The 23,725-nt window shown below is 44.2% G+C and overlaps 1 protein-coding gene across 5 annotated transcripts in view; it reads right to left on the bottom strand.

Annotated features, from left to right (window-relative positions):
* LOC121549068 (AT-rich interactive domain-containing protein 1B) overlaps window positions 1–23,725 on the bottom strand; it is a 132,230-nt gene that overhangs the window by 60,358 nt on the left and 48,147 nt on the right. For 3 of the 5 annotated variants that reach the window (XM_041860886.2, XM_041860887.2, XM_041860890.2), the window contains exon 4: window positions 18,744–18,854. The exons of the other annotated variants lie outside the window; for them this stretch is intronic. In XM_041860886.2, coding sequence (XP_041716820.1) covers window positions 18,744–18,854 — 111 coding nt within the window. The remainder of the gene's footprint in view (window positions 1–18,743; window positions 18,855–23,725) is intronic. 5 annotated transcript variants of the gene reach the window in all.

Genomic DNA, 23,725 nt, shown 5'->3' with positions numbered 1-23,725 from the left:
TAACCAAAGAGAGCTTCTGGATATCAGGACAGCGATTACTCACCTCGCGTTGGACGAACACTTTTTCTTCAACGAGGCGTTCGCGAAGGATATTCTACAGACTCCCGACAAGGCCCAGATCCCCGTCATTCGCGTGAGGAAGAGACGGAGATATCGTGGACGCAGATCCGGGTGCCTTGTAAGGATCCGACGGCGAACGAGTAAACTGCCTCTCCCATCAATCCTATTAGCCAACGTTCAAGCTTTGGAGAATAAAATGGACGATTTAAGATTACGGTTATCCTACCAACGGGACATTAAAAACTGTAATATCTTATGTTTCACGCGAGTCGCGGCTGAACGACGACAATGATAACATTCAGCTAGCAGGCTATACGCTACATCGGCAGGACAGAACGGCAGACTCGGGTAAGACGAGGGGTGGCGGTCTCTGTATATTTGTAAACAACAGCTGGTGCACAAAATCAAATACTAAGGAAGTCTCAAGGTTTTGCTCGCCTGAGGTAGAGTATCTTATGATAAGCTGTAGACCACACTATTTACCAAGAGAGTTTTCATCTATATTTTTCATAGCTGTCTATTTACCACCACAAACCAATGCTGGCATTAAGATTGCACTGAATGAGTTGTACAAGGCCATTAATCAACAGGAAAACGCTCATCCAGATGCAGCGCTCCTAGTAGCAGGGGACTTTAATGCAGGGAAACTTAAATCCGTTCTACCTAATTTCTACCAGCATGTTAAATGTGCAACCAGAGGGGAAAAAACTCTAGACCACCTTTACTCCACACACAGAGACGCATACAAAGCTCTCCCTCGCCCTCCATTTGGCAAATCTGACCATAACTCTATCCTCCTGATTCCTGCTTATAAGCAAAAACTGAAGCAGGAAGCACCAGTGATTCGGCTAATAAAAAAGTGGTCAGATGACGCAGATGCTAAACTACAGGACTGTTTTGCTAGCACAGACTGGAACATGTTCCGGGATTCTTCAGACAGCATTGAGGAGTACACCACATCAGTCACTGGCTTCATCAATAAGTGCATCGATGATGTCGTCCCCACAGTGACCGTACGTACATACCCCAACCAGAAGCCATGGATTACAGGAAACATCCGCACTGAGCTAAAGGGTAGAGCTGCCGCTTTCAAGGAACGGGACTCTAACCCGGACGCTTATAAGAAATCCCGCTATGACCTCCGACGAACCATCAAACAGGCAAAGAGTCAATACAGGTCTAAGATTGAATCATACTACACTGGCTCTGACGCTCGTCGGATGTGGCAGGGCTTGAAAACTATTACAGACTACAAAGGGAAGCACAGCCGCGAGCTGCCCAGTGACACAAGCCTACCAGACGAGCTAAACCACTTCTATGCTCGCTTCGAGGCAAGCAACACTGAAGCATGCATGAGAGCACCAGCTGTTCCGGACGACTATGTGATCACGCTCTCCGTAGCCGATGTGAGTAAGACTTTTAAGCAGGTCAACATTCACAAGGCCGCAGGGCCAGACGGATTACCAGGACGTGTACTCCGAGCATGTGCTGACCAACTGGCAAGTGTCTTCACTGACATTTTCAACATGTCCCTGACTGAGTCTGTAATACCAACATGTTTCAAGCAGACCACCATAGTCCCCGTGCCCAAGAACTCTAAGATAACCTGCCTAAATGACTACCGACCCGTGGCACTGACGTCTGTAGCCATGAAGTGCTTTGAAAGACTGGTCATGGCTCACATCAACAGCATAATCCCAGAAACCCTAGACCCACTCCAATTTGCATACCGCCCCAACAGATCCACAGATGATGCAATCTCTATCGCACTCCACACTGCCCTTTCCCACCTGGACAAGAGGAACACCTACGTGAGAATGCTATTCATTGACTACAGCTCAGCATTCAACACCATAGTGCCCTCAAAGCTCATCACTAAGCTAAGGATCCTGGGACTAAACACCTCCCTCTGCAACTGGATCCTGGACTTCCTGACGGGCCGCCCCCAGGTGGTAAGGGTAGGTAACAACACATCTGCCACACTGATCCTCAACACGGGGGCCCCCTCAGGGGTGCGTGCTCAGTCCCCTCCTGTACTCTCTGTTCACCCATGACTGCATGGCCAGGCACGACTCCAACACCATCATTAAGTTTGCCGACGACACAACAGTGGTAGGCCTGATCACCGACAACGATGAGACAGCCTATAGGGAGGAGGTCAGAGATCTGGCCGTGTGGTGCCAGGACAACAACCTCTCCCTCAACGTGACCAAGACAAAGGAGATGATTGTGGACTACAGGAAAAAAAAGAGGACTGAGCACGCCCCCCATTCTCATCGACCGGGGCTGTAGTGGAACAGGTTGAGAGCTTCAAGTTCCTTGGTGTCCACATCACCAACGAACTATCATGGTCCAAACACACCAAGACAGTCGTGAAGAGGGCACGACAAAGCCTATTCCCCCTCAGGAGACTAAAAAGATTTGGCATGGGTCCTCAGATCCTCAAAAAATTCTACAGCTGCACCATCGAGAGCATCCTGACTGGTTGCATCACCGCCTGGTATGGCAACTGCTTGGCCTCTGACCGCAAGGCACTACAGAGGGTAGTGCGTACGGCCCAGTACATCACAGGGGCAAAGCTCCCTGCCATCCAGGACCTCTATACCAGGCGGTGTCAGAGGATGGCCCTCAAAATTGTCAAAGACTCCAGTCACCCTAGTCATAGACTGTTCTCTCTGCTACCGCACGGCAAGCGGTACCGGAGTGCCAAGTCTAGGTCCAAAGACTTCTCAACAGCTTCTACCCCCAAGCCATAAGACTCCTGAACAGCTAATCATGGCTACCCGGACTATTTGCACTGCCCCCCCCACCCCCATACTTTTACGCTGCTGCTACTCTGTTAAGTATTTATGCATAGTCACTTTAACTCTACCCACATGTACATATTACCTCAACTACCTCAACTAGCCGGTGCCCCCCGCACATTGACTATGCAACGGTACAACCCTGTATATATAGCCTCCCTACTGTCACTTTATTCTATTGTATATATGCCTCCCTACTGTCACTTTATTTTTACTTCTGCTCTTTTTTTCTCAACACTTTTTTGTTGTTGTTTTACTCTTACTTTTTTGTTTAAAATAAATGCACTGTTGGTTAAGGGCTGTAAGTAAGCATTTCACTGTAATGTCTGCACCTGTTGTATTCGGCGCATGTGACCAATAAAATTTGATTTGATTTGATTTGATTTGAAGTCCCCATCTTGTGACTGTCGAATTTGTATAGTGCCTTACAATCACACATAGAGTATCATAGCCGGCACTGCTATCATCCTCTTTTACCACTTCACCAAATCTTTTCCAAATCCTCCCTTCTCTTTATTTTCAACTCTCCATTTCACAGCTTTCTCTTATTGAATTAAACTCCGACATTGTCCTTTTTACCTCCGTTAACTTTTTCTGCCCGTTCCCAAAAGCATTAGGCTATTTGGCGCGCGTACAGTTAGGCCCTAAAGCTTAGGCACTAAAGCCATTTTAGGCTAAATGTAGCCTTTAGATATAAATTGCACAAGAATGATACATTTATGGATTTTTTTTAAAGGTATTGTTTTCTCTTTGTTCAACCCGCCCGCCACCCACCCGCCCTTCATTCACAGAATATTTCATGACCCTAAACCCACCCACCACGCGGATATAACTGCGGGGACTGCGGGTTATGAGTCAACCCGCGCATTCCTAATGTACAGGGTTCGCAAAGGGCAAGGCTAAGAGTGTTTACTGTAGGAGCCGTAGAACAGAACACACAAGGGAGAGAGGAGAAAAACAAACCGATGGAAACCTGGAGGATACAGGGTGTACAAGGGCAACACATCAACAGAAACACCTAGTATGGATGTATAAGTGTGTGCGTATGAAAGAGTGAACGAGAGAGACAGAGGAGAGGAGAGATGGTTGATGCTGAGTTGATGAGATGAGAGGAGCAGCATTGCATTAGTGGAAACCAAGCTGTTCTCAGGGCAGGCCTGGTTGTAGCTAGATATGTTTGAGTCGTGTTGGGGACAATTTTAGCTAACCCTAACCCTTTTTCTAACCTAATTCTCCTTGCCTGCCATGTTAATTCTCCTAACCTACTGCTCAAGTTCTCCTAACCTGCTATGAAAAGTCACTTCTGCTAGTCAAAACCGATAGACCTGCCCTGAAAGCAGTCTGAGTATCCACTAATGCGATACAGCATTAGAGGGCTGAATGAATCACCATTTCCATCCCAGCACCCCACCACTGTTCTCTTCTGCACTCAGACGCATCAGTAGAGTTTCCCCTCATCTCCACCTGGGCCAGATACGTCCCAAATGGCACCCTATTCCCTATATATTGCACTACATTTGACCAGGGCCCCATAGGGACTATGTAGGGAACAGGAGGCCATTTGGAACAACGACGGAGTACACGGCGAACTCCCAATGCCTCTCATAAAGTAGATGAGAAATAATGTTTCTTTCCCCTAATGGATCTGATGATCACTCCAGGCAGGTTTACAGTTAAGGATGACTAATCAATCTCCCATCTTAAGCTGGCTTCGGAGAAAGAGATTAAATGGATGGAAGAGGCCTTTGAAGGTCCGTGATGAGAGATCAGCTGAAGAACTCAGAAGCCTTCTCTCACACAGTGAGCAATGCACCAAACATGGGTGAAAGTGTAGCCTAAGCTGTTCTTATTCTGGGCACCTAACGCTACGGCTTCTATTGGAGGTCGTCCCAAATGGCACCTTATTCCCACACTATATAGGAAATAGGACGCCATTTGGGACACAACCATGGGTGAAAGTGTATTCTATGCAGTTCTTATTCAGGACACCTGAATAACTACAGGTTTGATTGATCAGAGTGTAACTAGCCAGTTTTGCTGAAGCGGAGGTTCATCTGCTAGGATCTGCATTTTGAAGGAGTGAGACCTGCTGGCCACACGCATAGAAGCCACCAGTGTCCACCTTTCACACCATATTGACAAAATAAACGTACGTCTATGCGAGCTCACTTCAAATGAAATGGCACAGAGGCCCAGATATTGTATGAGACCACACAGTGGGTAAACAGTGCACCAAAATGGCACCTTGTTCCCTTTATAGTCCACTACTTTTGATCAGGGGCCATAGGGCTCTGGTCAAAAGTAGTGCCCTACATAGGGAATAGGGTGCCATTTGGACAACATACTAAGCTACATCCCATACTTCCACCAGAGTCTGTCTTTATGAAGAGGCCAGGGTAGGCATAAAGCAGGTCTGATGACATGCAGGCTGGCTGAAGGGGATAGCAGGATGGAAATGCACTTAGTGCTGAGAGACTATCAGTCACTCAGTGAGACAAGCCACTCTGTACCCTCTCTCCACTGGATTAGTGGCTACTGCTGCCTGCCTTCAAAAAACAGAGAAGCACTGTGTCTGCGTCCCAAATGGCACCCTATTCCCTAATCAAAAGTAGTGCCATTTGGGACACACCCAGAGAGAAACAGAGGAGTAATTCACTTCGATCCATCTGGCCTCACTCGGCTCCCTCCCATAGAGAAGCAGGTGCTGTTGCCCGACATTTCTTCCACCATTGGTTCATACTTAGACACACCACTAGTAAATAAATTATCCATAATCCTTAAACATAAGTTTTGTGGCATACTAGGAATGGGACGGGGCTTTTTCTTGAACAAAAAGGCAGGTTATTGGTTGGTGGAGCAAAATATCACTAAAGCGTCCATGTTTAAAGTGGCCATGTAGACACAGCAATCTAGCCAAAACGACACATTTGCTGCCTATAAATGTGTTCTATTTTATGGCCAGTGTTTCAGATTCATGCATATTTTATACCGGCATCACATCACAGCTCACCCATGTGAAACTTCCATCACATGTTATGTCACCAGTCATAACTCCTGTTGTGGGCTAGATCCACTATCCAGCTCTGTTAGTTCCAATCTACTAGATCTCCAAAAGGTGTGGGGTATTATAGCATATATATTCCATCATGGTCATTGATGGTAATTCTCTTTTAAGGTGAACGATGACATCAATTGTTACAGCTCTATATGTAAACACTTCATAACCTGTCTATTATCATCACCTGCAAAAGAGAGCATTGAGAGGTAGGAAAACCATTCAGAAGCTGTGAAACAACCTCACAGTACTACTTGCAAAACTCATACACTACTATGACACACACACACACACACACACAGGTCCAGTGCTCGAGCATGGTGCCAATCACATGGTGGGGTCTGAAAGCCTGCCGCGTGTCTGAAAGCCCAGAGCAGTGCTGCGTAGGAGCTCTTCTAATACGGTATCAAAGTGACACTTCCTGGATCCTGGTTTTATAGACTAAGAACAAATCTCAAATTTGCATCAAAGTAATATAAGTTATTAAAATGAATACGTGTTTCCGAGTGAATTTACTTCCCATATGCCGGTTTTCAACTTATTTGACGGCCAAGAAGCAGCACAAAGCCAAAAAGTAACCGTTTCCTTAGAACTACACACATGAACTACAACTCCCAACAGCGGTATAAATCTCACTTGAGACAGCCTGCCGGTCTTTTTTTTGGCAACGTTTAGTTTAAAAAAAACAACTGCGTAATCTAATATAAAACATAGGGCCTGTAATTAGCGGGTTCTTACCTTCCTGTGAGTCCTCAACTCGAGCAGGCACGCTCCAGCATGCTAACACGGCTGCAGGAGATGTAGTTCAAATTAGACTTTTCTAACTGTCGGCAAAGTGTCTTACTTCTTCAGCTTCAAATATTTTAATAAAAGGCATTGAGTATGAGCAAATAAATACACAAATACAATTTTATATATCTTATATTACCTTGTTTTCGTGAATTTGATTATATAACCTTGAAGCCTAGTCAAGAGATTATGGGACACGACCGGGAAGTATAGGAAACAGGGTGGAAATTAACACCCGCCAAATGCGGGTGGATTTTAATTGACGGATAAGAATGTCTATTTCACCAGCCACGTTGGCAGGTGGTCACACAGAGCATTTGGGAACAGTTTTTATATATTTATCCGAAGGCCACATGTAGAAGTTGGTCGAATTGACAAGAAAGGCTACTAAAGTGTGACTTTGTCCTTGTGTTTCTTGTCCTGTTATACTGTTTTATTCACACGCTAGGTTGTTTTTCAATGTTAGTTTGAGTTTGCTGCTAGGAAAACAGTCAGATTTGTTTTCATCACAGACAAGCTAGTGCCCAAGTTAACACTACCGGCCAGTCCCTTAAAGGGGCAGCTTAACATTGTTGTCTCACCTAATGATTGTGCTTGATTGAGCATGGATCACTCGTAAAAACGTACATTCATGAACTTTTAGGCATTTCTTATCATTAAAGATGCACTATGCAGAAATCACTCTGCCATTTCCTGGTTGCTAATATTCTAATAGTTTGCCTAATTTCAGTTTTTGACAAAACAAGCAAGTATAGTGTAGACTGTAGAGAATCATTGTACCATCTAAACTGCTGTGAAATATATTTTCCATATCCAAAATTAGTATTTTCAGCTGTTTGATCTGGTGTATAAAACTGAAAGTAAAAACAAAACTTAAAAACGGGAAGCATAGAAATAACACATAGAACATATTTACCACTTCTTACGACTTGCTTTCAATGAGAATGACAGATATACAGTGCATTCGGAAAGTATACAGACCCCTTCCCTTTTTCCACTGTTACGTTACAGCCGTATTCTAAAATTGATTTTTAAAAATAATCCTCAATCTACACACAATACCCCATAATGACAAAACCAACAGGTTTTTAGAATGTTTAGCAAATGTATTAAAAATAAAAAACAGAAATACCTTATATACACAAGAATTCAGACCCTTTGCTGTGAGACTCGAAATTGAGCTCAGGTGCATTCTGTTTCCATTGATCATCCTTGAGATGTTTCTAAAACTTGATTGGAGTCCACCTATGGTAAATTCAATTGATTGGACTTGATTTGGAAAGGCACACACCTGTCTATATAAAGTTCCGACGGAATGACAGTGCATGTCAGAGCAAAACCAATAAGTATTCAGACCCTTTACTCAGTACTTTGTTGAAACACCTTTGGCAGCGATTACAGCCTAGAGTCTTGTTGGGTGTGACGCTACAAGCTTGGCACACCTGTATTTGGGGCGTTTCTCCCATTCTTCTCTGCAGATCCTCTCAAGCTCTGTTCAGTTGGATGGGGAGCGTCGCTGCACAGCTATTTTCAGGTCTCTCCAGAGATGTTAGATAGGGTTCAATTCCGGCTCTGGCTGGGCCACTCAAGGACATTCCGAGACTTGTCCCGAAGCCACTCCTGCCTTGTCTTGGCTGTGTGCTTAGGGTCGTTGTACTGTTGGAAGGTGAACCTTCGCCCCAGTTTGAGGTCCTGAACGCTCTGGAGCAGGTGTTCATCAAGGATCTCTGTACTTTGATCAAGGATCTTTCCCTCGATCCTGACTTGTCTCCCAGTCCCTGCCGCTGAAAAACATCCCCACAGCATGATGCTGCCACCACCATGCTTCACCGTAGGGATGGGGCCAGGTTTCCTCTAGACGTGACGCTTTGCATTCAGACCAAAAAGTTCAATCTTGGTTTCATCAGACGAGATAATCTTGTTTCTAATGGTCTGAGAGTCCTTTAGGTGCCTTTTGGCAAACTCCAAGCGGGCTCTACCATAAAGGCCTGATTGGTGGAGTGCTGCAGAGATGGTTGTCCTTCTGGAAGGTTCTCCCACCTCCACAGAGAAACTCTGGAGCTCTGTCAGAGTGACCATCGGGTTCTTCTCCACCGATTTCTCAGTTTGGCCAGGCGACCAGCTCTAGGAAGAGTCTTGGTGGTTCCAAACTTCTTCCATTTAAGAATGATGAAGGCCACTGTGTTCTTGGGGACCTTCAATGCTGCAGACGTGTTTTGGTACCCTTCCCCAGATATCTGCCATGACACAATCCTGTCTCGGCACTCTGCGGAAAATTCCTTTGACCTCATTGCTTGGTTTTTGCTCTGACATGCACTGTCAACTTTGGGACATTATATAGACAGGTGTGTGCCTTTCCAAATCATGTCCAATCAATTGAATTTACCACAAGTGGACTCCAATCAAGTTGTAGAAACATCTCAAGTATGAATAATGGAAACAGGATGCACCTGAGCTCAATTTCGAGTCTCATAGCAAAGGGTCTGAATACTTATGTAAAGAAGGTATCTGGTTTTAAAAAAAGAAAAATTGGCTAAAATTTCTAAAAACGTGTTTTCGCTTTGTCATTATGGGGTATTGTGTATAGATTGATGAGGGGAAAAAACAATTTAATCAATTTTAGAATAAGGCTGTAACTTAACAAATGTGGAAAAAGTGAAGGGGACTGAATACTTTCCGAATGCACTGTACATCCCAACTATGTTTATTCACAACTCACCTTGAGATGTATCGAAAAAGGTGTAGCGGAGGCCAAATTGAGTAAAAACAACACAAAACCTCTTATTTCTTCAACCACCCTAAGACTTGAAGCAACCACGCTAAATCCTCAAAGCTGTCTTTTATCGCCATATTTCTGAACTGTGTGTGTCGTCGTTTAATCTCCATTAGTGCTGTTTTATGGGAAGCCATGATCACCCAGGCTGAGAGAGTGTCCCCCAAATGGCACCATATTTCCTCCATAGTGCACTACTTTTGACCAAAGCCCTATGGGCTCTGGTCAAAAGTAGTGCACTATATAGAGAATAGGGTGCCATTTTGGGACGCACCCAGAGAGGCCAGATCGGCCCTCGCTATGCTGTGCCTTTGGGATTGGAAAAGATTTACGGGTGCTGTTCAAAGCCCCGCAGTTGTCGCCTCCCTCCCAGATCCTGAAGGAGCATCCAGTGTTGCCTGTTTACACCAGCGCCGGGAAGGATGAGGTGGATTTGATTAGGTCTTGAAAATAAAATGTAGATGAAACGCCAGTTGCAGAGAGTTTAACATGTCACATTTCACAGGAATTCTTCAATTAAAATGTGTGACACTTGAAAAACAAGGGGGACCGTGGCAACACTGGTTAAAACCAGACTGTAAATAAATATCTAAGTGGAACACACGCCTCAACCCTTTCCAGAGAAATTGTTGATTTTAGATTTAACTTTTTCAACCGGTAATTTAAATCAACATTGTGGAACTCCAATACCAATCATGATCCACATTGTGTTCAAAGTCAGCAGCATCCAATCAGAGCCTTCCACTGGGAATATTGATGACGTAAAACTCTCATCAACAGTAAGAAAACTAGAAGGTGTTGAAATGTTTTACTGCTAAAATACACTGGCAAAGATGATTCACTGGAAGTACAAAGTGTTCTTCAGCCTATATAATACACCACATTTGGGCTCAAATGCCGCAATACACAAAAATAAACAAGCGAATCGGGGTGGAGGGATGACAACAATAATAAATACTATAAGTAGAATAATGTGATTAGTACATCAATCAGTTGCTTTAATATGCATATTTCTGAGGGGGCTGTTTCCTCAGCCCTGTCGCCATGGCAACACCAGCGGTGGTTAACTTCAAAGGCAGCCAGCCTGAGGATGAGTGGTAACAGCGGCAGCAGCGGGCAGGGCAGAAAGAGAGAGAGAGAGAGAGTGAGAGCTGAGGTACAGGCAGGCAGCGGAGTGTTGCTTCAGGGCTGCGTCCCACATGGCACCCTATTCTATATGCAGTGCACTACTTTCGACCAGGGCCGATCAGGATCTGGTCAAAAGTAGTGCACATTATAGGGAATAGGATGCCATTTGGGACACTGCCTGTGTAGGGCTGGGAATTGCCAGGGACCTCACAATACGATATTATCCTGATACAATATTATCCCGATACGATATTATCCCGATACTTAGGTGCCAATATGATATGCATTTAGATTCTCAAGATTCTATATGTATTGCGATTCGAAGCTCCGATTTTATTGCAATATGATGTTCCAAACATAAGTATTCAGACCCCTTGACTTTTTCCACGTTACGTTACAGGCTTATTCTAAAATGGATTAAATAAAAACAATTCCTATTCAATCTAAACACAATACCCCATAATGACAAAGCAAAAACAGGTTTAGAATTTTTTGCACATTTAAACATAAAAACATAAATACCTTAATTACATAAGTATTCAGAGCCTTTGCTATGAGACTCGAAATTGAGTTCAGATGCATCCTGTTTCCATTGATCATCCTTGAGATGTTACTACAACTTGGAGTCCACCTGTGGTAAATTCAATTGATTGGACATGACTTGGAAAGGCACACACCTGTCTATATAAGGTCCCACAGTTGACAGTGCATGTCAGAGCAAAAACCAAGCAATGAGGTCGAAGGAATTGTCCGTAGAGCGCCGAGACAGGATTGTGTCGAGGCACAGATCTGGGGAAGGGTACCAAAACATTTCTGCACTGTTCCCAAGAACACAGTGGCCTCCATCATTCTTAAATAGAAGCAGTTTGGAACCACCAAAACTCTTACTAGAGCTGGCCGCGCGGCCAAACTGAGCAATCGGGGGAGAAGGGCATTGGTCAGGGAGGTGACCAAGAACCCGATGGTCCCTCTGACAGAGCTCTAGAGTTCCTCTGTGGAGATGGGAGAACCTTCCAGAAGGACAACCATCTCTGCGGCATTCCACCAATCAGGCCTTTATGGTAGAGTGGCCAGACGGAAGCCACTCCTCAGTAAAAGGCACATGAAAGCCAGCTTGGAGTTTGCCAAAAGGCATGTAAAGACTCACAGACCATGAGAAACAAGATTCTCTCGTCTGATGAAACCAAGATTGAACTCTTTAACCTGAATGCCAAGCTTCACGTCTAAAGGAAACCTGGCACCATCCCTATGGTGAAGCATGGTGGTGGCAGCATCATGCTGTGGGGATGTTTTTCAGCGGCAGGGATTCGGAGAGATCCTTGATGAAAACCTGCTCTAGAGCGCTCAGGACCTCAGACTGGGGCGAAGGTTCACCTTCCATCAGGACAACAACCCTAAGCACACAGCCAGGACAACGCAGCAGTGGCTTTGGGACAAGTCTCTGAATGTCCTTGAGTGGCCCAGCCAGAGCCCGGAATTGAACCCGATCGAACATCTCTGGAGAGACCTGAAAATAGCTGTGCAGCGACGCTCCCCATCCAACCTGACAGAGCTCGAGAGGATCTGCAGAGAAGAATGGGAGAAACTCCCCAAATACAGGTGTGCCAAGCTTGTAGCGTCATACCCAAGAAGACTCGAGGCTGTAATCGCTGCCAAAGGTGCTTCAACAAAGTACTGAGTAAAGGGTCTGAATACTTTTGCAAAAGTTTCTACAAACCTGTTTTTGCTTTGTCATTATGGGGTATTGTGTGTAGATTGATGAGGGAACATAAAAATAAATTTTAAAAAAAGTCAAGGGGTCTGAATACTTTCCGAATGCACTGTACGTCTGCAGCAGACACACAAGAGAGAGCATAATCATTTGTTTTTAATAGTCATGGAAATAAAAGTGCTGAAAACAAGTTGACTCATAATTTTAAAATAATATGGAGAACAAGCTATAGGGTGAAAAATACCTTAGTTTTGGCGCAGGTACAGCCGACTAGTACTAGCTAACGCTACCTAGCATAAATAAATAAAATATATATATAATTTTTTACAAATCGATACTTTGAGTCAAAGTATCTAAATAATATCATCCAAAATAATATTGCAATATGAAACTGTATCGATTCTTCCCCCATCACAAGGCATGTGGCTCCTGGACTGGCAGTTGATGATTACCTAAAGACAGAGCTGGGTTGCTGGTAGCTGTGACAGGGCGTGGGTCCCAAATGGCACCATATTCCTTCCATAGTGCACTATATATGGAATAGGGCTGGCTGTGGCAGTGACAGGGAGAGCTACCACGATACAGCTATAGACACTACACATACCCTGGGGGTGGGATCACTGCTACAGTGGGGGAAAAAAGTATTTAGTCAGCCACCAATTGTGCAAGTTCTCCCACTTAAAAAGATGAGAGAGGCCTGTAATTTTCATCAAAGGTACACGTCAACTATGACAGACCAATTGAGATTTTTTTTCTCCAGAAAATCACATTGTAGGATTTTTAATGAATTTATTTGCAAATTATGTTGGAAAATAAGTATTTGGTCACCTACAAACAAGCAAGATTTCTGGCTCTCACAGACCTGTAACTTCTTCTTTAAGAGGCTCCTCTGTCCTCCACTCGTTACCTGTATTAATGGCACCTGTTTGAACTTGTTATCAGTATAAAAGACACCTGTCCACAACCTCAAACAGTCACACTCCAAACTCCACTATGGCCAAGACCAAAGAGCTGTCAAAGGACACCAGAAACAAAATTGTAGACCTGCACCAGGCTGGGAAGACTGAATGTGCAATAGGTAAGCAGCTTGGTTTGAAGAAATCAACTGTGGGAGCAATTATTAGGAAATGGAAGACATACAAGACCACTGATAATCTCCCTAGATCTGGGGCTCCACGCAAGATCTCACCCCGTGGGGTCAAAATGATCACAAGAACGGTGAGCAAAAATCCCAGAACCACACGGGGGGGACCTAGTGAATGACCTGCAGAGAGCTGGGACCAAAGTAACAAAGCCTACCATCAGTAACACACTACGCCGCCAGGGACTCAAATCCTGCAGTGCTAGACGTGTCCCCCCTGCTTAAGCCAGTACATGTCCAGGCCCGTCTGAAGTTTGCTAGAGTGCATTTGGATGATCCAGAAGAGGATTGGGAGAATGTCATATGGTCAGATGAAACCAAAATATAACTTTTTGGTAAAAACTCAACTCGGTCGTGTTTGGAGGACAAAGAATGCTGAGTTGCATCCAAAGAACACCATACCTACTGTGAAGCATGGGGGTGGAAACATCATGCTTTGGGGCTGTTTTTCTGCAAAGGGACCAGGACGACTGATCCGTGTAAAGGAAAGAATGAATGGGGCCATGTATCGTGAGATTTTGAGTGAAAACCTCCTTCCATCAGCAAGGGCATTGAAGATGAAACGTGGCTGAGTCTTTCAGCATGACAATGATCCCAAACACACCGCCCGGGCAACGAAGGAGTGGCTTCGTAAGAAGCATTTCAAGGTCCTGGAGTGGCCTAGCCAGTCTCCAGATCTCAACCCCATAGAAAATCTTTGGAGGGGAGTTGAAAGTCCGTGTTGCCCAGCGACAGCCCCAAAACATCACTGCTCTAGATGAGATCTGCATGGAGGAATGGGCCAAAATACCAGCAACAGTGTGTGAAAACCTTGTGAAGACTTACAGAAAACGTTTGACCTGTGTCATTGCCAACAAAGGGTATATAACAAAGTATTGAGAAACTTTTGTTATTGACCAAATACTTATCTTCCACCATAATTTGCAAATAAATTCATTAAAAATCCTACAATGTGATTTTCTGGGGGAAAAAATCTCATTTTGTCTGTCATAGTTGACGTGTACCTATGATGAAAATTACAGGCCTCTCTCATCTTTTTAAGTGGGAGAACTTGCACAATTGGTGGCTGACTAAATACTTTTTTTCCCCACTGTATATCTGAGGACAGTGTGTTTTGCTTTCACATAGACAGCCCAATGAGGACTCAGCAGAAGCATTGGAAATACAGTGCTTTTCTTTGTTTTTAGAGCCACTCATTAACAGCATGCAGTTCTAAACACGTTTCAACAAAATTACCTGTGGTAGTCATAGACCAGGGGTTCCCCAAGGCATCCTCTTTCACATTAAAAAAAGGTCACATTTATTTATATTAAATACAACAGCAAAAATGTTGTTTTGAAGCTAATTTACTGCGTTTCTATGTAGTTTAACAAGACATATGACATCTTTTAGACTGGCTATTTAATGATCATAATGGATAAGGAAAATAAAGTCTTAACCTGATTTCCCCCAATGTTATTCCCCTACCAAATGTTTTTTTATTATTATTATTATTATTATTATTTATATGAACCCTCAATTTAATTATACATATTCTCTTTTACAGAAAGTGATTAGATCAATTGATAGCGACAGAGTCACACAGGCAAAGAGTCAATACAGGACTAAGAGTGAATCGTACTACACCGGTTCTGACGCTCGTCGGATGTGGCAGGGCTTGAAAACTATTACAGACTACAAAGGGGAGCACAACTGCGAGCTGCCCAGTGACACAAGCCTACCAGACGAGCTAAATCACTTCTATGCTCGCGTCAAGGCAAGCAACACTGAAGCATGCATGAGAGCACCAGCTGTTCCGGATGACTATGTGATCACGCTCTCCGTAGCCGATGTGAGTAAGACTTTTAAGCAGGTCAACATTCACAAGGCCGCAGGGCCAGACGGATTACCAGGATGTGTACTCCGAGCATGTGCTGACCAACTGGCAAGTGTCTTCACTGACATTTTCAACATGTCCCTGACTGTCTATAATACCAAAATGTTTCAAGCACACAACAGTGGTAGGCCTGATCACCGACAACGATGAGACAGCCTATAGGGAGGAGGTCAGAGACCTGGCCGTGTGGTGCCAGGATAACAACCTCTCCCTCAACGTGATCAAGACAAAGGAGATGATTGTGGACTACAGGAAAAAAAAGAGGACTGAGCACGCCCCCATTTTCATCAACGGGGCTGTAGTGGAACAGGTTGAGAGATTCAAGTTCCTTGGTGTCCACATTCCCAACAAACTATCATGGTCCAAACACACCAAGAGAGTCGTGAAGAGGGCACTACAAAGCCTATTCCCCCTCAGGAGACTGAAAAGATTTGGCATGGGTCCTCAAATCCTCAAAAAGTTATACAGCTGCACCATCGAGAGCATCCTGACTGGTTGCATCACCGCCTGGTATGGCAACTGCTCGGCCTCCGACCGCAAGGCACTACAGAGGGTAGTACGTACGGCCCAGTACATCACTGGGGCCAAGCTTCCTGCCATCCAGGACCTCTATACCAGGCGGTGTCAGAGGAAGGCCCTCAAAATTGTCAGACTCCAGCCACCCTAGTCATAGACTGTTGTCTCTGCTACCGCACGGCAAGCGATACCGGAGCCAAGTCTAGGTCCAAAAGGCTTCTCAACAGCTTCTACCCCCAAGCCATAAGACTCCTGAACAGCTAAATCATGGCTACCCGGACTATTTGCACTGCCCCCCCACCCCCACACCCTCTTTTACGCTGCTGCTACTCTTTTTATTATTTATGCATAGTCACTTTAACTCCACCCACATGTACATATTACCTCAATTACCTCGACTAGCCGGTGCCCCCACACATTGACTCTGCACCGGTACCCCCCCTGTATATAGCCTCCCTACTGTTATTTTATTTTACTGCTGCTCTTTAGTTATTTGCTTTTATTTTATTTTACTTTTTTATTTAAAAAAATATATGCATTGTTGGTTAAGGGCTTGTAAGTAAGCATTTCACTGTAATGTCTACACCTGTTGTATTCGGCACATGTGGCAAATAAAATTTGATTTGTATAAGATTACTTCCCAAGCAAAGTCCAATTTCTTTGACTTTAGAAGGTCATAGCTCAGCTTCTGAATGTCTTCGAGACAAACCAAAGATATTCCCATGTGCATCAGTCACGTATTCCTTTGGAATTTTACCAGTTGTTTTTTATCCTAAAGCATTGCGGATTTATGCATCATTTTAGATCGGTATAAACAATCCCGAGTTGTAAACAAAACCTGACGTATGAAAGTGTGGACAGGGTTACAAATAAGATTTTTTTTTAAAGTTCTGAAGAATATTACCGTAATATAATACCTGTGAGAGTCAAGGACAAGCATGCAAGCCACTGTGGACAGTCTAAAAAATTCTCTGAGGAATTGGTATTCCTTGGCGGGGTTCCCTATGCCATTGTTCCGTGATGACACAGTGAGTGCTTTATAAATAGAAGGTCTCTGCCTGCACACACTCTGCATGTCATCAGAGTCTGCCCAAAGCTGCAGGCCACGCAGCATGTCTTCAACACTCAGTAGTAGGCCTCTTACGGTCCTCAGCTAACCCATCAGCTATCCACAGAGACACAGACAGAGACACAGACAGAGACACAGACAGAGACACAGACAGAGACACAGACAGAGACACAGACAGAGACACAGACAGAGACACAGACAGAGACACAGACACAGACAGAGACACAGACACTGACAGAGACACTGACAGAGACACTGACAGAGACACTGACAGAGACACTGACAGAGACACTGACAGAGACACTGACAGAGACACTGACAGAGACACTGACAGAGACACTGACAGAGACACTGACAGAGACACTGACAGAGACACTGACAGAGACACTGACAGAGACACTGACAGAGACACTGACAGACACACAGATTTATCAGGCGCTAAGTGCATGACTTACACTGTAACGAGGGACAGAAGGGAACTCCAATGTGAGAAAATAAATAAAGACTAAAATGTGTCTCCAGTCTATGTCTCAGTTGGAGATTATCTTTAAAGAGCTGGCTGGCGATATGCCATCAACACAGTTGGACTCCCATGCTTTCTATTTAGAGCACAGAGAAAGAAAGGCATCTTTAAACCCTGCCTGAATGTTGCCCAAGAGAATCATGAGACCAAAACAGGATAGCACACTCTAATCAATCCAAATTACTCTTTGAAATCGTATCCAGCATTGAAATTCCCTGTGTACACCACGGCTGCCACAACTGCCCCCCCAAAAAAAAATTCTACAATTACTCTAAAGTCGACCTCCATAATGATTCTTCCCTCTCAGGAGCAAGAGAGGAAAAGGAGGGAGGGAGAAAATCTATTCTAGCAATGCTTATTGGTGCAACAGACTGTGCAAGTCAAAACAACGCTATATCAGCTATTAACAGCTAAGCATGGTCATTAGCTATGAAATGGAAAGTAAAATCTACAAGTCCTGCTCTATGACACAGAAGAAAATATAAATGTATGGGAGCGATGAGGAAGAGGTCTGATTGGCTCAGAGAGCCGTGGGCCCACCCTGACTGACATTCCTGTGCTCCAATGGCGTGCCGACAGCTCAGTGGAGCACTGAAGAGCCGCAGAGGAGAGACTGCAGCAAGGAAAGAGGAGTAACGTTAGAGAGAAAGAGGCTGAGAGCTGAGCTCCTCCATAAGACAGCACACGAAATAAGGCCTGTGTTAGTAAAGTAAGCTTAAAAGCCATGGAGAACCAGCCCTCAGTGTCAGTGGGAGACTGGCGTTGAACAACTAGGGCTGCTTCCCAAATGGCACCCTATTCCCTACATAGTGCACTACTTTTGACCAGAGGGACCCTTTTCAAAAGTAGTGCACTATAGAAAATAGGGTGTCATTTAAGACTTAGTCCAGGGTTCCAGTCACTGTGGGAGAATCTGGCCTGTGCCTCAGTAATAAGTGACAGCTGGGAAGAGTGGTGTTTTACAGACTGAGTCTGATGTTGGGCCCAGTTGAAGACCTGTGGTCTTGTTAAAGCAGTGGCATGGACCCAAAAGGTCATGTCAGCCCAGACAAGTGTCAAGGACATGGCTCCTGCCCTGCAATAAATATGCAATGGGTGGGCTGACACACAGTGTACTCTGTGTGTGTGTGTGTGTGTGTGCCCGCGCATAGCTGTTCCCTCAGTATCAAGCACCTTTTGTGGTGCTGTGCTGTGCAGTATGTCTATCCAGTGGCTGTGAAGCAGACTTACAGCAGATTTTGCAGTGTGTATGGCTGGTGTTTGCTGGTGTTTTTCCAGATACTGTGAAGTGGACTTACAGGTAGACTGGAGGGTCTGTCCTGCTGGCTGAGGCCCATCTCCTCATGGTTGGGCTTCCCAGGGGTCATAGCAGACTGGCCCCTGTTGCCATAGCCCTCCTGTGACACATCCTATACAGACAGAGAGAGCGAGAGAGGGAGGGAGAGAGGCGGCGAGAGAGAGAGTAAGAGCGAGCGAGACGGAGCGCAAGAGAGGGAGAGCGAGAGAAAGAGGAGGGTGTAAGAAGAGGTAAAGAGAGAGCGAGAATTGAGGGTTTGCAGGGAGAGGGAGAAGTGAAACAGAAATTAACCTTCGGCCTAATCCATTTCTGCTGACATTTGAAATCCCCACCCACCCACCCACCCACCCACCCACAATTAAATCCCTGAGCGGGTTTCCTTCCTCTGATTCAGAGGGGTTGGGTTAAATGCGGAAGACATGTCAGTTGAATGCATTCAGTTGTACAACTGACTTTTCCTTTCCCTCTCTGGCAACTGAGTTAGGAAGGATGCCTGGATCTTTGTAGTGACTGGGTGTATTGATACATCATCCAAAGTGTAATTAATAACTTCATCATGAAAGGGATATTCAATGTCAGCTTTTTTTTTTTTTTTTAACCCTCTACCAATATGTGCCCTTCTCTGCGAGGCATTGGAAGACCTCCCTGGTCTTTGTAGTGGAATCAGTGCTTGAATCTCACTGCTCGACCGAGGGACCTTACAGATAATTGTATGTGTGGGGTACAGAGATGAGGTATTCATTCAAAAATCATGTTAAAACACTATTATTGTACACAGAGTGAGTCCATGCAACTTATTATGTGACTTTTTAAGCAAATGTTTGCTTAGGCTGCAATAACAAAGGGGTTGAATACTTATTGACTCAAGTCATTTAAGCTTTTCATTTTGTATTAATAAAAAAATAAAAAAATAAAAACATAATTCCATTTTGACATTATGGGGTATTGTGTGTAGGCCAGTGATACATCTTAAATGTAATCCATTTTAAATTCAGGCTGTAACAAAATGTGGGAAAAGTCAAGGGGTGTGAATACTTTCTGAAGGTACGGTATTGCTATTCGATACTGTGATTGTATTTGCGAAACATATTGCTCACCATATGTCTGCTGCAGAGGGACAAGAAAGAGCCATGAGAAAACGAGTTTTGATCAGTCATGGAAATAAGTGCTGAAAACATATTGGCTCCGTATTTGAAAAGAAGATTGAGAACAAGCTATGAAGAAAAAATAGTTGATGCAGGTTCAGCCAAAATAGCGCAAAAATAATATTGTGATAGTCAAAACGATACATTGTCAAAAATATCACATTCTTTTCCATTTAGCAGACGCTCTTATCCAGAGCGACTTACTGTAGTGAGTGCACATATTTTCACTTTTTTTCCATTCTGGTCCCCCAAGGGAATCGAACCCACAACCCTGGTGTTGCAAGCACCATGCTCTACAAACTGAGCCACACAGGATCACAATATGTAAGTATAGATTTTTCCCCTCATCACTAGTAAATACTGTGTTAAAATGGTAAGTGCTGTTATCTCAGCCAGGATGATGGCTACAACCCACCAAAACAAACAACTGCCTTTAATCCAGGGGAGCTCAAACATCGAGCAGAGAAGGGATGATTTGTACTTTTTTGTTTATGTAAATCATACAGATTAATATGAGCTGGCCTGCCGCCCAGTGACTCAGCGGGTATTAGATCTGCTGCGGTTCATTTACTTTGTAGGATTTCCTCAAACGAGAGCCCACCATTTCCAGAGGTAAGCAAAAGGAGGAGGAAGGGGGATGGGCAAAAAGGTATTGAAAAGTATGACTGAGGGCTTTCTATGCATAGCATACATCTGAAAATGTGCTTGTGTACACAAACTGCACCTACCCAATAACCCACAGCCAGTTCATTGAGAATCAGAGTCTGTTTGAAATGGGACGTTAAAAGGTGCAGTACAGACTAGTGCCGTGACGCCGTTAGCCTGGTGGGATATTTACAGACGGACGAGGGCTGGCTGGTGAGGTTTACTCAAGTGGAGTGCTGTGATCGCTGGGTCACGGCCAGGTCACAGACCAGTGTTTACACTGATGATATCAGTGCTCTGGCGTGCTCGCTCACACGCCGATCGTATGGAACAGCTGCTCTGGCATGATAAAGGCCACTTCCCTCAACAGGCAGGAAGGACCAGAGGAGAGGAGCGGGGCAGTGTATTGTGTGTGTGTGTCTGGGAGGGCCGCGCACAGGAAACGCATCATAGTTAAAGTATGCAGCCAGAAAGAAGCCAACTCTACCCCCACTGTCTACTGGAATTCTGCATACATGGGGATGAATATGGGTTTCAGCTGTAGATGCATCGTAAACTGGATTTGAGGTTTACATGCAAAATAGAATAAAAAGAGATGAAATTCAGCCATGTCAGTTTTTCCATTATTTTAATGTTTCCCGATCATTTGAGATGTTTGTACTGTGTAAATGTATAGTAGTATTCTACAAGCTCTTAGCTTTACCAGGCAGGCTGGCAGAGAGCGATATTACTCATAGCTTACACATGAAAGATTATTCCTTTGCTTTTGAAATGCTTGGCTGCACAGTAATGAAATATGTTCAGAGGGAATTTGTTTGAAGTACGGCGAGGGATGCATGATGTAAGGGAATTAAACAGAATTCATCCTGTGGCATCACAGAATATGGCTGCATCCCAAATGACACCATATTCCCAACGTAGTGCACTATGCATGACCAGGGCCCATAAGGCTCTGGCCAAAAGTAGTGCACTATGTAGGGAATAGGGTGCCATTTAGGATGCACCTTATCAAAGCAGCAATGCAGAGCCATGACCAATCATGGCAGTAACTCTGGCTGACGGGCACTTTGTGTGTTTGAGGTAAAGGGGAAATACATTAGAAATGTACGCGCAATAGCACAGTAAGAAGTGTAAAATACACATTCTATTATTATTATTATTATTATTATTATTCCCCAGCTGTCCTCTGGGTGCTCAAGAATACGTCATAAGCAAGCACCCGTTCATCATTTAATCATGATCATTTCGTATGCATTTAGTATTTATTAGGATCTCCAATTAGCTACTGCCGAGGCAGCGGCTACTCTTCCTGGGGTCCAAACAGGAAACAAAACACAAATAAAATACATAGCACTACATTTACATTTCAATTTAGTCATTTATCTCCCATCCAGAGCGACCCACAGTGCATTCATCTCAAGATAGCCAGGTGAGACAACCACATATCACAGTCGTATCACAACCACACATCATATTCTCTTCCGAACAGCAGAAATATGACAAACATATACAAGAATATATGAGTTATCTGGTCATGTAAATACCTAATTCTGCCTACATACTGTAGATATTACACAGACACACACAGAGAGAGCGAGCGAGCGAGAGGTAGGCCTCCTGTAGCTCAGTTGGTAGAGCATGGCGCTTGCAACGCCAGGGTTGTGGGTTCGATTCCCACGGGGGGCCAGTATGAAAAATGTATGCACTCACTAACTGTAAGTCGCTCTGAATAAGAGCGTCTGCTAAATGACTAAAATCAAAAAATGTGAACAATCACCAGATGGTGCAGCAAAGAATTGGCAAAGTAGTATGGGTTGCACCTCCGTCATTGCCATTGTTATCAACGTTCCACAGACGCCACATTGGTGTCTAATGACTGAACGAGAGCTACCCACTGGGCAGACATCAATTCAATGTCTATTCCACGTTGGTTCAACATCATTTCATTGAAATGTGGAAACATTGATTCAACCAGTGTGTGCCCACTGGGTAATGACTGTTTCGCCCAGTGATTTAGTTGAGTCACTAAACGTCGAGTCACCTGTGCTCAAGTCCGAGACCGAGACAGGAGTCCCTATGGCTGAAGTCCAAGTCACAGTGCTTGAGTCCTGGTCCACGTGTTCAAAATAAAGTTATTTACCCAGTCAGATATAGTGTAGTGGCTAGAGGAGTTATTTACCCAGTCAGATATAGTGTAGTGGCAAGAGGAGTTATTTACCCAGTCAGATATAGTGTAGTGGCTAGAGGAGTTATTTACCCAGTCAGATATAGTGTAGTGGCTAGAGGAGTTATTTACCCAGTCAGATATAGTGTAGTGGCAAGAGGAGTTATTTACCCAGTCAGATATAGTGTAGTGGCTAGAGGAGTTATTTACCCAGTCAGATATAGTGTAGTGGCTAGAGGAGTTATTTACCCAGTCAGATATAGTGTAGTGGCTAGAGGAGTTATTTACCCAGTCAGATATAGTGTAGTGGCTAGAGGAGTTATTTACCCAGTCAGATATAGTGTAGTGGCTAGAGGAGTTATTTACCCAGTCAGATATAGTGTAGTGGCTAGAGGAGTTATTTACCCAGTCAGATATAGTGTAGTGGCTAGAGGAGTTATTTACCCAGTCAGATATAGTGTAGTGGCTAGAGGAGTTATTTACCCAGTCAGATATAGTGTAGTGGCAAGAGGAGTTATTTACCCAGTCAGATATAGTGTAGTGGCTAGAGGAGTTATTTACCCAGTCAGATATAGTGTAGTGGCTAGAGGAGTTATTTACCCAGTCAGATATAGTGTAGTGGCTAGAGGAGTTATTTACCCAGTCAGATATAGTGTAGTGGCTAGAGGAGTTATTTACCCAGTCAGATATAGTGTAGTGGCTAGAGGAGTTATTTACCCAGTCAGATATAGTGTAGTGGCTAGAGGAGTTATTTACCCAGTCAGATATAGTGTAGTGGCAAGAGGAGTTATTTACCCAGTCAGATATAGTGTAGTGGCAAGAGGAGTTATTTACCCAGTCAGATATAGTGTAGTGGCTAGAGGAGTTATTTACCCAGTCAGATATAGTGTAGTGGCAAGAGGAGTTATTTACCCAGTCAGATATAGTGTAGTGGCAAGAGGAGTTATTTACCCAGTCAGATATAGTGTAGTGGCTAGAGGAGTTATTTACCCAGTCAGATATAGTGTAGTGGCAAGAGGAGTTATTTAC

Source organism: Coregonus clupeaformis, chromosome 33 (assembly GCF_020615455.1).
Source record: "Coregonus clupeaformis isolate EN_2021a chromosome 33, ASM2061545v1, whole genome shotgun sequence".
NCBI lineage: Eukaryota > Metazoa > Chordata > Actinopteri > Salmoniformes > Salmonidae > Coregonus > Coregonus clupeaformis.
The sequence above is the reverse complement of the archived record's forward strand: the minus strand, read 5'-3'. Positions and strand labels throughout refer to the sequence as shown.